The 15,530-nt window shown below is 37.6% G+C and overlaps 1 protein-coding gene across 1 annotated transcript; it reads left to right on the top strand.

The window, feature by feature from the left end:
• Positions 1 to 338: 338 nt before the first annotated feature.
• Positions 339 to 14,345, top strand: DEPDC1B (DEP domain containing 1B). Its single transcript, XM_088533159.1, has 11 exons — positions 339 to 401; positions 797 to 1,062; positions 5,025 to 5,160; positions 7,790 to 7,917; positions 8,357 to 8,487; positions 9,515 to 9,562; positions 9,928 to 10,068; positions 10,945 to 11,111; positions 12,680 to 12,856; positions 13,497 to 13,682; positions 13,986 to 14,345. Exons 1-11 carry the CDS (start codon positions 354 to 356, stop codon positions 14,145 to 14,147), a joined length of 1,590 nt encoding a protein of 529 aa, XP_088389285.1. The 5' UTR covers positions 339 to 353; the 3' UTR covers positions 14,148 to 14,345.
• The last annotated feature ends 1,185 nt before the right edge of the window (positions 14,346 to 15,530 follow it).

Below are 15,530 nucleotides of genomic sequence, written 5' to 3'. Positions count from 1 at the left end.
GTGTAAGCCCGGGAACTTCTCAGTGCGTTGGGGGCCTTGTGCAAGGCCCATGTATCCCTGAGCACGATAAAGCACCCGGGTTACGTGTCCCTGCCTCCTCCTCCCCACCATCCCGTGCTGCTGGTTCTGGCTCTGCCCACGCCTCTGTTCGGCTCCCAATGACTCCCCACCGGCCGCTACAGCCCCCCGTGGGCGGGGCGGAGGGCGCCCTCGGCCAATCACGTGCGGCAGCGGGCTTGTCACGTGCGGCGCCGCTGCCCAATGGCGAGAGGCCGTGCCGCGTGGGCCGCGATTCAAACGGTCGGCGGGCGCGGCGCGCGGTCTCCGTGGAGACGGCGGCGCGCGGCCTGGCCATGGAGCCGCGGCTCGTGGGGCCCGGGCCCTACCGCGCCACGCGCCTGGTGAGAGCCCCCGCGGCCGCGGCCCCGGCCCGCTCGTGTCCGCGGAGAGCCGGGCCCGGCCTGCCCTGGGCGAGCGCGGGTTGAGGCGGGGGTGGGGGGTCGCCCCGTGCGCTGGGTGGGCCGCGGCCTACCCTTTCCTCAAGAAAAGTTGGGGGGAGGTTGCATTCTTAGTTGCAGAGGGCCGTGATACTGCGGCTTTCCGAATCGTGCCTCTATGTGCAAATCCTAGATGCTTAAATGTTAGCTTTAAGTTTCGATACTGTTATAACAAAAGGTGATGAAAGTGCATGTGGTTATGCATTCAGATCTGACCACATCCGTATCTTGTACTGCACGGCTAAAGTGTTTCTAGTGGGAGAGCTCCCATAACAGTTTTCTTTGCTTCTTTTCCACAGTGGAACGAGATAATCGAGCTCTTTCGTTCGGGCATGCCCTTACGGAAGCATCGTTGCCGCTTCAAAAGCTACGAGCGCTGTTTCAAAGCCTCTGAGGCGGTGGACTGGCTACACGAGCTGCTTGGCTGTAATCAGAACTTTGGCCCCGAAGTAACTCGCAGTCAAACGGTTAAGCTGCTTAAAAAATTCCTGAAAAATCATGTTATTGAAGACATTAAGGGAAGATGGGGCAAAGAGGACTTTCAAGATGATGGTCACTTATATAGGTACATTTTTACTGCAACTTCACAATTTTTTTTTTTTTGAAACAGGGCATAGGAACATTTAAATGTTGATTTTATAGCAATTTCTGTAAAATGTGTGTGATAATGTGTCGCTGTTTCTTTTTCCACCTTCCTGCTAAATACTTCCTTTTTTTTACTAGCAGTGTCAAGTGTTGTGATTGCCTTTTGGAAGGCATTTTACTTGAATTCGTCCTATGAATGCTAAAAAAACTTTTGCTACTTTTGTCAGCTAGTAAGAGTTCTGTCTGCTGTTAATAGATGCTAGATTTGTCAATTTTTATTTAAAAGGGTATACTGATAGACATGAGAATGATGTTGAGTATACAGCCCGGTTTTTCTTCTTCTCACTTTTACCTAGGAACTTTGGATTTTCTTTTCTCTTCTTTTTGAGAAAAGAGAAAGTTTTTCTCAATTTCAGTGTCATTCAAAATGGATCTTTTTTTCTGTACACTGTGGGATAAAGATTCATTCTCTAAATAAGAGAAGAAAGAGGAAGTTAAGCATTTTATTACTTGCCCCCAATAATGTTTACCTGCTTTGGCTCTTAACTGGTGTCTTGTTATCAAGGGAAAACAATTTTATTTGTAACGAAAGCCTACTTGCATTGGAGCACATCCTCGCCCTTGTGAGTCCAATTAATGACCAGGTTTCCATGTGCTGAGGGTCCTGAACTTGTCACTTGCGTTATCCTGTTCCCTGAAAAATCAGTATAAAATGAGCATTGACTTGAATGTGTTTTTGTAACATGGGGGTGAGTCCCTTCTTGAGGAAAATTCTCTAACAGAGCAATAAGGAAAATTAGTCAGCAGCAATGTTTCCTTTTTCTTGTTAACCTTTTCTTTAAAGAAATGTTATAGTCTTTTCTTAATAGTTTCTCAATATTGTCTCTAAAAAATGGCTGTAAGGTTGAAAATCCTCTTGATGTGGATGGAATCAGTTTTTCATTTTCCTTTATGATTTTATTTGGCCTGTTTGTAAAGTGGGTGGCCAGTCATTTTTGCAGACCTACAAATAAGGTTAAGTGTGACTGTTCACTGCAGTCTGAACTTTATTACATGGAGTGCTTTAAAAATAGAAACCCTATATGATGCATGTGACATGCAAAGTAATTGCGTTTATAACAATGGTAAGAAAGTTTCTCAGGTCAGCTCTGTCTTTTTCACAAGCTTGTTCCAGTGGCATTCAGTTCACTTGGATTTGTACATAGTTCAGCAATAAATTAGCCCTTGCTTAACTGCATTTTTCCTTATGATACTGCATGACATCCTTCAAAAAAAGCAGTTGTTCTTTATCTAGGCTTCTTAAGCAAGCAGCACTGAATGTCTTCTGAGTAACACTGCCTTACTGCCAAGTAATTTGAGACTTTTGGCCAACTTAGATTTATCCTCATAGACAGTTGTCTAAAATATCTTGGAGGGTTAGAAAATGAATTCTCTTGAGGCTTAGTATCATATTCCATAAAGGGTGACTGGTTAATAAATGGAACAGATAAATGAAACACGTAGCTGAGGGTAACTATTTGTTTAGTTTAACCAGATTGTGTTAAAACCCTTCAGGGTGGTCTTGTTGCTTTTCTGCAACTGTCTTCAATGCTCCTGTGGCTGTGGAGTTGGTCAGATCAGTTGCTAATATGAATGTTGTGCTTCTCCCCTCCTCACTTGCATAGTTATATCTAGCAAATGGGTTGGCTAAGTCATATGAGTGAGTCTGTGTCTGTACATGATTGGAGATGGAATGGGGAAATGTATTGGTAAGTGCAGGTGGGAGCAGAGCAGGAGAAAGCAGTGGGCCTCATGGCAGCTCTAATAGCTTCAGCTCTTTGATAAAGAGAACACGGTATTCATGTCCACCTGATATTAAGGGGCAAAGAGTCACTAGACCAGATAAACTAAAAATGTGAACTAGTCCTTTCAAACAAACAAAGAAAACACTTTGAATACTCTTCAGTGCTAGTCTGGAGCATATGGGGAATTGATGCTCTTTTCTGTCTTTATTTAAGTCCTTAAGTTCACTGTGATTCATTGTGCAAACAAAATGCTTGCATGCATGTTTACTGCAGGCAGGTCTTTAGAAATACAGGTTTAGTGTAGTTCTTGCTAATGGAGAAGGGATCTCCAGTAGTAGCACCCAAACCAGTTGATGGAACTCTTGTAACAGAGCACCAATAATGCAGAGATTGGTACACATAGGTTCAATACAAAATCACTAGGCTGTAACCAGCCCTTTTGGACATTAAGGAATCCAGTAACCACCAAACTGTTATTTTTATGGACTCTCACTTCTTCTTGCTCTCCTCCCAAACCATTGAAGGGTAGAAAAAAAGTTATTAAAATTGTCCTCTATCTTCCTGGACAGGGATTAGTTTTGCCACAGGATTGAACAGTTTTTGATAACTGTGGATATTAAACTTTCTCTTCCATGTATTTTTATTTTTTCTATTTTAATTTATTTTTTCCTCCTTGGCAATGTGACATATTTAAATCATTTTGCTCGTTTCTACTGTGTATCAGCAGCCATTACCCTTGCATGAGCTGAAGTTATTTGGAAGTCTTGGGAAGTGGTTGGGTGAAATATCATGCTTTGCTTGTGCTTTCTTATACTCTTTGCTTAATCATCTGCTCTTCAGAAAAGCCTTTTGTGGTCTTAATGTTCTTTTTCCACTTCCAATTCAAAGGATAATTAAGTTACTACTGGAAGTTTGATATTTTTAATAAAACTACATCCTTTTTATGCATTTTGGAGCCAGCTTTTCCCAATAGGCTTGAAGTATAAATAAACAGTAGGATAATCATATTTTTGATGTGTGACTTTAAGTATTAACACACACTGGTCTCCTGTTTATGCAACTAAACTCCCAGTACCCAGTATGCCTTTATTCATGTGTTTAATGTCCTAGCAGCTCCCTCTGGTGGCCTTTCTAATTTTACTCTGTAAGTACAGGTCTCGTATGTTCAGGTTAGTGTGGGTTACAAGTGCACATAGCTTTGACAATGTTTACTCTGAAACCTTTGACCTCAGCTGATCTCTTTTATAAATTGCCACTATACATACACAGCTGTTTTATTAGAAACAATGTGGTCAGATCTTTTAATAACTTTTGATGTAAATGTGATTATCTTTTCTTATTTACTCATTAGAATATCCAAAGCATTCATGAATATTGCCAAATGATGATGTGACTTGTTAGGCAAACTTTAAATTAAAAAAGTGAGAAACAGAGAGAATTCTAGAAATAGCAAAGGCTATGTCTGTTCCTGGCATACTGTTTCAATGTTGTCTACAACAGTAAATAAAAGTTGTGATTTTGGGAAGATTTAGGTTTTGCAGGTCTTGGATTTTGAACAATTGCATTAAAATCAAAGGGGAAAGCACTGCAAAGTTGCTGCTAACACCCTGGGAAACCAGATGTGCTGCTTGCTTTGCTGATGGTGCAACTTATTGGAAAACAATTTCTTGGGCAGGAAAGCATGGAGAAAAGTAACATTTTGCTGCATGCTTGCAAATTAAATCCAAGTGTTAGTCATGCAACTTTGTACTGTATTGCTTTGGAAGATGCATGTGGTTGCATATCTGATATGGGAGAATCTACTTAGAGCTTTTTCAGCAGAACCAGCATCTTCTCATGAGGACTTGAGTCAGTTGCCTAAATTTAGGCAGTTGGTGTCTTTTGAGATGCTGGGGGTTATTAGTCTTCCACACGAAGCTCTCAGTTATGTCATAGGTTATACAAGGGACCTGCCCTATTCTGGAGGAGCAGCTGGAGACCAGACAAGCTGTTTTTAGGATATTTGGCCTTTCACCCAACATCCATCTTAGGCAACCAAGTCACCCTGGGGATGTCTGAGGCATTTGTCATATGTATGCATGTGAAGGCCTACTAAACACCTTTAGATAATTATCTAATTCAGAGCTCACAAGCTTTAGAAATTTTTCTTTAATTTTAGGTTTCCTCCTTCTTCACCACTGAAGCCATATCCAAAGAGACCTTCATGTACAAAGGAAGTAATTAAATTTCCAGACTGGAACGAACCTAAGAGTGGTGCTTCCCAAGAGCATATCCTGGTAAAATCAGTCACAATGGTAGGTTTTATTTTCTTTTCCCCAAACATACACATATTTGGAAAACAAAATAAATAATAGAGAAAAATTGAGCAAACAATATCTTAGTTGCATAACAAAATATTTGGCAATGAGGTTAGATGAAAAGTACCTCTATTATTTTAAGCTTAAAGGACATGAAGTTGTTCTTAATCACTTGTCAGGGCCAGGGATGTTGATTTTGAGTGCTCTTTCTGCTGCAGCTGTCTGTATCCCTGGCATACTAAGTTCAGCATTTGACCCTCAGTATTTGTGGTATTTGCGTTCACTTTTTATACCAGTTTGTTGTAATTCCAATAATACATTTGTTACATTGGAAGACAAGGTAGTTATTTTACAATGCCTTACTGTATAACTTCTTTACTGGGACTTTTGTTGCAGAATTATATACTATTACTCCTCCTCTAGTTATTATGTTGTTAGGGCCTCCATTCCCTTTGTAACAATAGCCATTCTGTGCCTAATGAAAGGTGCTGCTGAATTCTTTGTTTCCCTTTGTGAGCTTGGAGAATGGTCCTGATCAGGCATTATCTTGATTGATCCAACCTTTCCAAAGCTGTTCAACTCTTGCCTTCATTAGTAAAACAGAATTGCATGTCTTTTTACAACTTTAACATCTTAAAAGCCTAGACCTTTCCAATTACATGTGTCCTAAACCCTTTCTCCAGGATATCTTTTGTGTGTGAGTATACCTGGGCTTTTTATAAACTGGAGGGAGTTCTTGTAATTGTCTCTTGCTATTAATAGTATTCAGTGCAGCACATCAGCCCTGGATTTCTTGGTTATCGATAGTCAGTCTGGAAAAGCAGCTCCTACTATTTGGCTGGGCATCCAGAGGTCATGAATAAATAGCTACTCCATATTTGGAATTCAATGCCTTATATGCAGTTCTACACTTTTCATGTGTAGAAGGTTTCTGTCTTGATGTAGTATCTCTATTTCACAGCATATGTCCCTTTATGTAGGATTTTCCAAGACAAGAGGTAATTCTAGGATGTTAGTATCTAAAATCCAAACCTCTGTGTTGCAAGATATGACGTATTCATTTGAACGACATGAACGCCAGGTCCTTTTCTGAAGAAAAGTGAAGTTTGAGCTGCCTGCTTGTAGTTACATATAAGCCTATACTCATATAAGTCTGTAGACTTCATTTCTCTCTTCTCTTCATTTAGGCATTTTCACCATTTTCCCCCACCAGTATGTAAACATGTGGGCCACATGGAGAGATGGTTCAGTGAGCTGAGTTAGCTGAAAAGTTTGTTTTTTTTTTTTTTATTGTTGTTGTTTCTTCCCTGCTTTGATTTCAGGCAAACCAGCGCAAAAATTGTGTGCACTGCAGCTAACAAAAGGGAAAGAGTGGGAATATCGGGCACAGGGCAAAGAGGACAAAAGGGCTTAACCGTTTTGCATCTGAACTTATTGTAAAGCCACAGGGCAGAGAATGAACAGAGATGAGGACTTCTTCCTCTAGAGGAGTGATAAGCATGACTCTTCAAACTTGAGATGACACAAGGAAGGAAGAAAAGAGCATACTAAAGGGAGATTAAGGGAATAAAACAGCAGCAATGACTAAGAAATGTTGTAAGATGTTAGACATTTCAGTTGTCTTCTGATAGAGGGGTGGACAACTATCTGAAAGTGTCAGTGTCTTAAAATGCTGTGGTATCTGAATATCTTGATACATCATAGTGATATGTAAAGGTATTGATTACACACATTTTGAATATGTTTTGTGCTGAGGACCAGCTATCCCACACCACAAGCATTTCAGAGTATATTACCCATTTCAAACTTTTTCTGTTTTGTTGCTACAGAGTGACCAACAGACTCCTGGTTGGAGTAAATAATTACATTCCTGCACTGCATTTTTTTGATTTAATTTTCGTCACTAGGAATCTTTTTAACATGTTCTGAGGCTTGATCTGTGATGTGAACAAAAGCACAGTTATGAAGTGATCAGGAGCTTTGCCTAGAAAAGTGTATTGCTAACGTAGTGCATCTACTGATGTGTTCCTGACAACATGCAACAGAGCTGGGGATGGAAGTCACACAGATTTGCATTCTTCTTTGCTCTAGTTCCTTTGCAGGGATGGACTAGCTCTGATGGGTTTTCTTATCTTGAGCTATTTGCTTTCTCTTTCTTCCTGTGTAAAATATTTCTGAGGAATTTACTATTTAGCTACAGTTGATGTGTGCTGAGTAAGAATGAATATCTCTCTTGGCTAATAAAGAATATCTTGGCTAATAATTCTTTAATAATTTCTCCTGCAAATGGTAGTTCAGAACAAGTATCTTGAACTGTCTTTAATCACAGAGAGAATCTGAATATAAGACTGGATCTGAATCTGAAGATAGGACTGAATATAGGACTCTTGAATTTTAAGTGCTGTTCTGAAGCATCTTTTCTGACTTTGGACAAAATTTCATGAGGCAAAAATGCCATTTAGGTTTTTTGTAAAATCTAAATACTTGTGGACTGGTGATTGTATTAGAACTTTTGAATAAGTGAAGTATTGGTAACAGAAAACATGCTGTTCTCTAGATGTATTGTATGATTAAATATTTTAAAAATTATCTCATTTAAAAGTGTTTTTTTTTTCCTGATTTTCAGAACTCTGAAATGTGGTATAAACGTCACAGTATAGCTATAGGAGAAGTGCCGGTGTGCAAGCTTATGTACCACAGAGAGCTAGCACAGGCAAATATAGAAGAGATCTGGAAATCCATGACGTTGTCACGGTGAGTGTACTTGAGTCACCTACTGCTGTACTAACCCTGTATAGTGGGCCAGTTTTCTCACTCTTCCCTGCTAAACATTTGTTAATTCATCCACTTGCTTCCTGTAATACATTATGCCATAGAACCCTTCAGTTAGTGCAATATTTAGCCTGAGAATATAAGAAATGGATCAGCTGATCATGAATGCAAAAGACTTTGCAAGACCAAGACAGTGTCTACTGTTTTTAGAAGGAATATCCTATAAGAATTTAAAGGCATTCCTCTAGACCAATAAAAACTTTTCCTGTAAAAATACAAAATATCTGTTTCTGCAACATATCCATATGCTGAAACAGTAAGTGGAAAGGATCTCTTTTTCAGAACATATCTATACTGAATATTAGCTGTTTGTCTTTTAGACTAGATGATGTATGAACTCTATATTTATATATTTTTACAGCTTACAAAAGACTTTAGGTTTGGATTCTCTGGATGAAGTGCTAGACACAAAGCTTGTGAATGCTAAGCATATTGTTCAAAATGTATACAATGTTAATAAGCAAGGCATTGTCATTTTAGAAGATAAATCAAGTGAGTATTTCAGACATTTTTATATAAATTTTGTTTATAGTAGTTGGCTAAAATAAAAATGCATTAACTAATATAAAATAATGTGTGGCATGTATATTAGAGTTTTTATGAAACATACCATCTTTGCCTTCTCAATTTCTCCTACTGGAACCCTGAATTCACTCTTCCATGTTTTTAGACTCTACAGTGAACTCTTGCTTTAACAAGTTCAAAGAGCTGCAAGCCTTTAATGATGAAGATAGGGGTGGCACTCATTTAAACTGGCTTTTTCAGCCCAACCCTTGACTGTAACTGATTTAGAGGGCGCTCTCTGAGGTCCATGTGTATCACAAACTGAGAAAGCATCAAAAATACACTGAGAGAGGCTTAAATATTTCTCGCTTTTGTGTCTTCAGTCAACGTGTTCATTTTAAACGTAGAGGCAAGTTTAAATCTCTTCTGGTGCATCAGGAAGAAACTGAAGCTACTTTGCTGCTGTGATATATTACTTTAGATGTTATTGCTACTGTATTTTCCATGATACTGGTAAAGAAGTAAAATAGCAGATTAGAATTTGATTTAGTCAGAATGAAAGCATACTTTGAGTTAATATGCGTTCATTTTACAGACATTTGGAGCAGTTTGGGAATATTATCTCACTCCCTTGAGAACTGAATTTGTGAGTGCAACTTCAGTGCAAAGTAAACACCTTATTGAAAAGCACTGCTGAATGTGTAGTTTGAACTAGTTTGGCTAACCTGTGCAAGTCAGGTTAAGGATTTCTTTATAGTTCTTTATAGGATACATTTTGCTGGTTGAGCTGTAAGGGCAATGCCTACACCTAATAAAAGATGTTTGTATGTTAAGAGAGAATTTGCCTTTTCCATTACTCCGCTTCAAATTAGAGAAACTTTCTAAAATATAAGAGCATTAAATACGAGTTTTATCTTAATTGAATATTTAATTTCTCTCTTTCTCTGTCTTTTTTTTTCTCTTCCCTCTCCTCTTTCTCCTTCCTTTCATTTTTTCCCCCTTCTCCCTGATGTAGAGGAATTACCTCACTGGATCTTGTCAGCAATGAAATGTCTAGCAAATTGTAAGTATTTGCAGGGTGGAAAAAAAAGCTTGCTCCTCTACTGCTTCATATAATCTCTCTTATATCCAGAGTTGATTATTCTTTTTTTTGTTTTGTTTTGTTTGTTTGTTTTTCTGATCATGGCCTAGAAAGGAGCTAGAAAGACCTGCCACCATATGTCATCCTGCCATTGCAGTCTATTTTGCTGAAATGTGGCGCACTTAAAAGTTCTGTTCATATTTGTTATGTATGTTTTCACTAGGTCTATTGAAATAGAAGTGTAATATAACTTTGAATAATGAGTCTATTACTTGAAGTTACATTTCTATCAACTAGAATAGAAAATAATCATGTTGGTGCCTGCATGTGAATTTTTTTTTTTTAAGGGCCCAGCTGCTCAGATTTGAAACAGCCTACATATTCAGGGTTTGAAAGAGATGTCTTCAAAACCATAGCAGACTACTTTAGCCAGATGAAAGAGCCTCTTCTCACATTTCATCTTTTTGATATTTTTGTCAGCGTGTTAGGTAAGTAGTAAGGGATGCAACCACAAGGATGCTTTTGAATTAACTTTTGTGGATCAATATACCATATCAAATGTCACAAATTACTTGAGGACATTTTCTATCCATTCTACATATGCACAGAAGTGTTTATTATTTAAGTTTAGTTAACATATTATCATTTGTATGGGTTGTAATGATTGTTTATGTAGCATCTTTATTATGACTAGTTATTTCTTAGAGCCACTTGTAAACATATGTACCAGAATGCATGCCAAATCTTCCTTTGAACTTAAAAACAGCTTTGCTCTGAAAATGTAATCGATTACAATGCTCTTTTTACATTTTTTTTTTCAATTCTATCATCTTTGGCTGCATACTTACTGTTATACTTTTTTGTTCTTATTTTAACAATATATGTGGATGGTGAGGTGAACTGGTGATTGCACTGCTAAGCTCAGAGGGTTGTGATTAGCGGCCATATAAAGTCCAGCTGGAAGCCAGTCGCTAGTAGAGTATTCCAGGGATCAATACTGGGGAACTGCTGTTGAACATCTTCATGGATGTCCTGGATTATGAAACATAGGAGGAGGGGGGCAGAAAAAAAAGAGGATGAATCTAGCTTACTGTAATTCCCTGGAATTTTGTTAATATCCAGAGATATAGATTACAGTTGTTAATGTTCCCCAGCATATTGAAAGGAAGTCTTGTAAGAACTTAAGGTGCATAGATTCTAGTTCTAGGGGTATCTGCCTGAATTTTTTGGTGGCTCAAGTTTTAGGAGGATATTAAACAAGCAGGGAAAGAATTTTGCAGGACAGTTTGAGAAACACATTTTAAATATTATGAAAAAGTATAATTCTGAAGTGTAGCTGAATTTCCTGATCTCCTACGATTCAGGTCTGCTGCAAAAGCATAGCAAGGTCATAGAAGCCCTTCAGATTTCCTGTCTCCTGCTGCCTCCTGAAAACCGGAAAAAACTGCAGCTACTGGTGAGGATGATGGCAAGAATTAGCTTTAACAAGGACTTGCCCCCTCTTTCTGAATCGGTGACGACCAAAACCTTGGTATGTATAGTCTTAGGCAAAGATGCTAGACAGGACTTCTGGAGTAGCTTAGGTAAAAGGCTCTTGCGGGAGAACGTATGGGAAATACAGCTTGCCTGTTTGCTGAAGAGTTGATCTACTCTAACTGTGCGAAAAGCTACTTTGAATTTAGGAAAATCAGAATGTCTTTGTAAGATGTCAACAAATAAAGAATAAGCGCAGAATTTTCAGGTTTCCCTGTCTTTGAAAATAATATCTCAGCTGGTTTTCCCCACAGACTGGTGAGATTTGGACAGATTCATTGTGGAAAAAAAACATAGCAGAAGGTTAGGACCCTAGTGTTATTTCTCACTGCAGAAAGTGAGAAGACAGAGAAAAATACTGCTTGTTTCAGTCATGATTAAAAGGACATAGCTGAATATTCTGGTTTTGGTTTACTTCTGCTACACTAGTTAAAAAAAAATCCTACCAGATGATTTTATTTCCTCACTCTGTACATCACTCAACTACAAAAATAGTCCTCTCTGAGAGTCATTTTAGCCAAATTTCGTGAAAACCCTAGCTTATGTCAACACTTTTTCTACAGAACTATTTGTGGAGCTAGCAGTGATGTTTGCAACAGCATGTTATGACAAAGTCAAATTCATATTTATTGTACCAGGCATAATTTATAGAGATTCCGTCTGTTTAAAAACATCTTTCTTTTTGGTTAACTCTCAAGGCCCCTTGAAGGGAAAGGGTAACAGAAAATAAAAACAGTCAAGTCACTCCACAAAAATTGTAGTTGCATGCGTGAACCTAAATTTGTTCTATATTAATTAAGATTTTAATTAACTATGAATAGTATTTGATTAGAATAATTAAATTCCTGTCTGCTAAGGTTATAATTTAATTAACTATAAATATATTTGATTAAAATTGTTTTAATCTACATGTTATTTTTAGAAATGACTCCTTTACAACTCATGTACTTCATACTAAGTATTTTTGCTGCAGGATATAATATCTATGACACATGGCAGCAAACCAACACTTTGCCTTCTGTGCTTAAAATGTTAGTGACTATGCTTAGTCAGAAAACTCTTGCAACTAATGCTCTAGCCTGAATGTCCAAGTCTGAAACTGCATGAAATGAGCTGGTCCTGAACTTCAGTTAGTTTAGTGTTTGAAAATCTGAATTCAAATCAAATTCGAAAATTTGAAATTATTATATACTTATAATAAATTGCTTTGTCACTTTAAAATCTTTGAGATGTGTGTCCTGTTTAACTGGAAAAGGCAAGGGAAATGGCTATTCAGCCAAGTTCTGAGGAAAAAATGGACCTAGCCATTCTATATATTTGCAGAAAGAGATGTCATCAGTCCACTTGTACTGTGTCACTGTACATTACTTTTTTTTTTTTTTTTTTACTTTTTTTAATGTGTATATATATGTATATATGCTGATATATTGGAAATATGGTGAGTTTTTACTCTGGAAATCTGTATCCTAAAAGATCATCCTTTTAATAATGTCTCACTTTTCCCACTATTAAAAGGAAAAAATATATATGTGTATATATATTATATATTTTTTTTCTTTTCCTTAGATGGTTCAGGCATTTTCTCGTTGTATTCTCTGCTCAAAGGACGAAATGGACTTGGATGAACTGCTTGCTGCTAAACTAGTATCTTTTCTCATGGACAATTATCAAGAAATCCTAAACATTCCTTCCTCCTTAAAAGCTTCTGTGGAGGAGCACGTTGCACATCTCCAAAGAGTTCAAGTAGGTGTCTAATTGAGAAGTCTTATGTTTTTGTGCTTTAGTAACAATTTATCTTTTCCGTTCCTGAAAGCTTGACAGATCTCAAAGACTTTATCTCTGCTAGTATATGTGGAGCTAATTAGTTTTCACTGCTGTCTAGCAGTCAAAGTATGTATTTTAATCAAACTAAGCAGATCATGGGTTGTTGAGAGACAGGAACATCTAAGCATGTTCTACTGTTGGTCACCCCTGTCTTAAGGTGATTGGGGTTCTGATCTGTGAAACATAGTACTGAAGAAAAACGGTAAGGGACATTCAGTGTTTCCTTCAGTGTTCTGTTTTTCTGGGAGAGCTTTCTTTATTTACCCAGCTTTTTCATAATGTTTTTTCAATTTCTTTTGCCCAATATTTTGTTTTTCTTCAAAGTTACTGCATTAGTTTTCTTCCTTAATTTGTACCAAAATGGTTAGTCATTTTAGCCTTTTTCAAGAATGAGGCAAGTTTCCTTGGTGTCATATTTTCTGGCTTACTAGATCTCACCGATGAAAGAGATGTGAAGTAGAATCTTTACTTTGTATCCTTATTTAGCGAGTTTAAGTGGTCAATTTGATTAAGCTTCTTCTCCGAAATTTATTCTAGAATTTATGTTTATTTTCTTCAGATAAAATATTCTGGAGCTGATGCTGATGCAACTTTTCCTGCTCCATCATTTTGTCACCAAATCAGCACAGATGAATTTGAATCCCAAAGAGCAAATGGCTTTCAAGAACCACTGGCAGCTTTATTGGAAGAAATTGCAATGAATAAAGAAATATCTGTCAAAGACAAGAAGAAGAAACTTAAACAAGTAAATAATTCTTCTGTAGTCTTAGATGTCTAGTTTTCAAATGAGATCATAACTTCAAACAATGTATCTTCTTAATTTTTTTTTATATTCTTAGGTTTATATTTTTTATACTATTTAGAATAGAGGTATTATGATGAATCAAACCATATTGGAAAATAACACTTGTTTCTCTCTATGTCTCTATGTAGATGTATATAGAGTGCGATAGAATATATATTTTCATGTTCTATAAGTGGAAGTGGTAGTTTATTTAATGCTAACTTTTGGAGCGTATTCTTCATTTAAATTATTGCATTTTTCTAGTTTCAGAAAGCTTACCCTGAAGTGTATAGAGTACGATTTCCTACTCCTGAAGCTGAAGCAGTCCTATTTCCAGAAAAAAATAAGCAGAAGACACCAGTACTGATGTGGGCCTTAAAAAAGCCGTTCCAACCGTTTCACAGAACCAGAAGCTTTCGGATGTAGATGGTGTGCACTTCATCGGCAAACAGTATCCAAGCATATTACGGATGAGTATTCTGCAAAAGGAACATGACCAGCATGTAATTACTCAAAAAACCACTGGACTAATAGTTCTACTGCTGGCACAGAAGAAAAGATCAAAAGAGGAGGAATGTACTGAGAAGGCAGAAATGTGAACCTTTTACAGTGTTATGGTAAATCATTATTTTTTTAATGGCTTTTATGTTTAAAAAATCAGGATGGTTAATCTATGTGGATGGTAACATACTGGCTGTATTCTAACCATCCCTTCATGCTCTAAATATGTTTTTCTGTAACGTACTGTTAGTGTCTTGTAAACAGCATGTTTTCTCTTGCAAGTAAGTCTTTTGTATAAACTGGACTGTATTTGTTCTCATATAGTTGAGAAATTAATGTGCTGTACATACTTGAATATGTATGAAACACTGGATTTTGTAGTTTGTCTACTTGATAGTATCATACTTGATATATAAGGTTGATTTCAGATAAGTGTAAAAACTTGTCTTTATTTTCCTGATTTATGTGGTACCTTACATCTCGAGTCAACTCCTGTTGGAGTTTCCTTAACTTTTATAGTTTGGACCAAGCATTTACCATACCTCTTACTAAGTATTCCTCTTCAAAATTGAACACTTGTCCAAAAGAAATTTCACACTTTATCAAAAAAATCCAAAGCAGCATTGCATTTCCTCTGGAAATGAAGGCAAATTTGAAAGTGGCATTAAAGGACATGTCCCTTTAATGGTCACATTTTTTTTCTGTTATGAAATACACTGTATCTGTAACTTGACTATGTGTAGCTTGATTGGTTTGGACAGCACTTCTGAGCTATTAAAGCATTAACATTTTCAAGTATTTACTTAGTGGTGGTTTCATGTTATGTATTGGATTTTTAGTGAGCATTTCTTGCGTGTGGAATTCCCTGAGTAGATTCTGTGCAAGTGAGAAGGTAGTTGACATTTCAGCGAACTTTTATCTGAAATTCTAATAAGCATCAAGTTGACTATGTAATGCAATACTGAGAGCATTTTTACTTTTTGCTAACCTCCTACCTAGTCAATAAGTTATAAGATTGCATTAAGTCATTGGGTTGGTAGATTGGAAAATTCCTCAGGCATTGTGCTTTGGATGAACATGCATTGTTCTGTGATGCCTTAACAGGATAATCATGGAACAGCAATGTGCCCTCCTGGCCCAAGAAGGCCAGTGGGATCCTGGCCCAAGAAGGCCAATAGGATCCTGGCCTGCACCAGGAGGAGCATTGCCAGCAGGTCGAGGGAGGGGATCTTCCCCCTCTACCCAGCTCTGGTGAAGGCCGCACCTGGAGTGGGTGCAATTCTGGGCTCCCCAGTACAAGAAGGACAT

This window comes from Tinamus guttatus, unplaced genomic scaffold (genome assembly GCF_059628265.1).
Source record: "Tinamus guttatus ecotype Peru unplaced genomic scaffold, ASM5962826v1 Tinamus_guttatus_pri_ptg000488l, whole genome shotgun sequence".
NCBI classification, from domain to species: domain Eukaryota; kingdom Metazoa; phylum Chordata; class Aves; order Tinamiformes; family Tinamidae; genus Tinamus; species Tinamus guttatus.
Note: the sequence above shows the minus strand (reverse complement) of the source record. Positions and strands in the feature narration are given on the sequence as shown.

What these genes read in the sequence shown, in the direction of transcription:
- DEPDC1B (XM_088533159.1), top strand. Translation starts at nt 354, where the DNA reads ATGGAGCCGCGGCTCGTGGGGCCCGGGCCCTACCGCGCCACGCGCCTG. An exon ending in CCTACCGCGCCACGCGCCTG is followed by an intron (nt 402 to 796) that starts GTGAGAGCCCCC and finishes TCTTTTCCACAG; the next exon opens with TGGAACGAGATAATCGAGCT. An exon ending in CACATCTCCAAAGAGTTCAA is followed by an intron (nt 12,857 to 13,496) that starts GTAGGTGTCTAA and finishes TATTTTCTTCAG; the next exon opens with ATAAAATATTCTGGAGCTGA.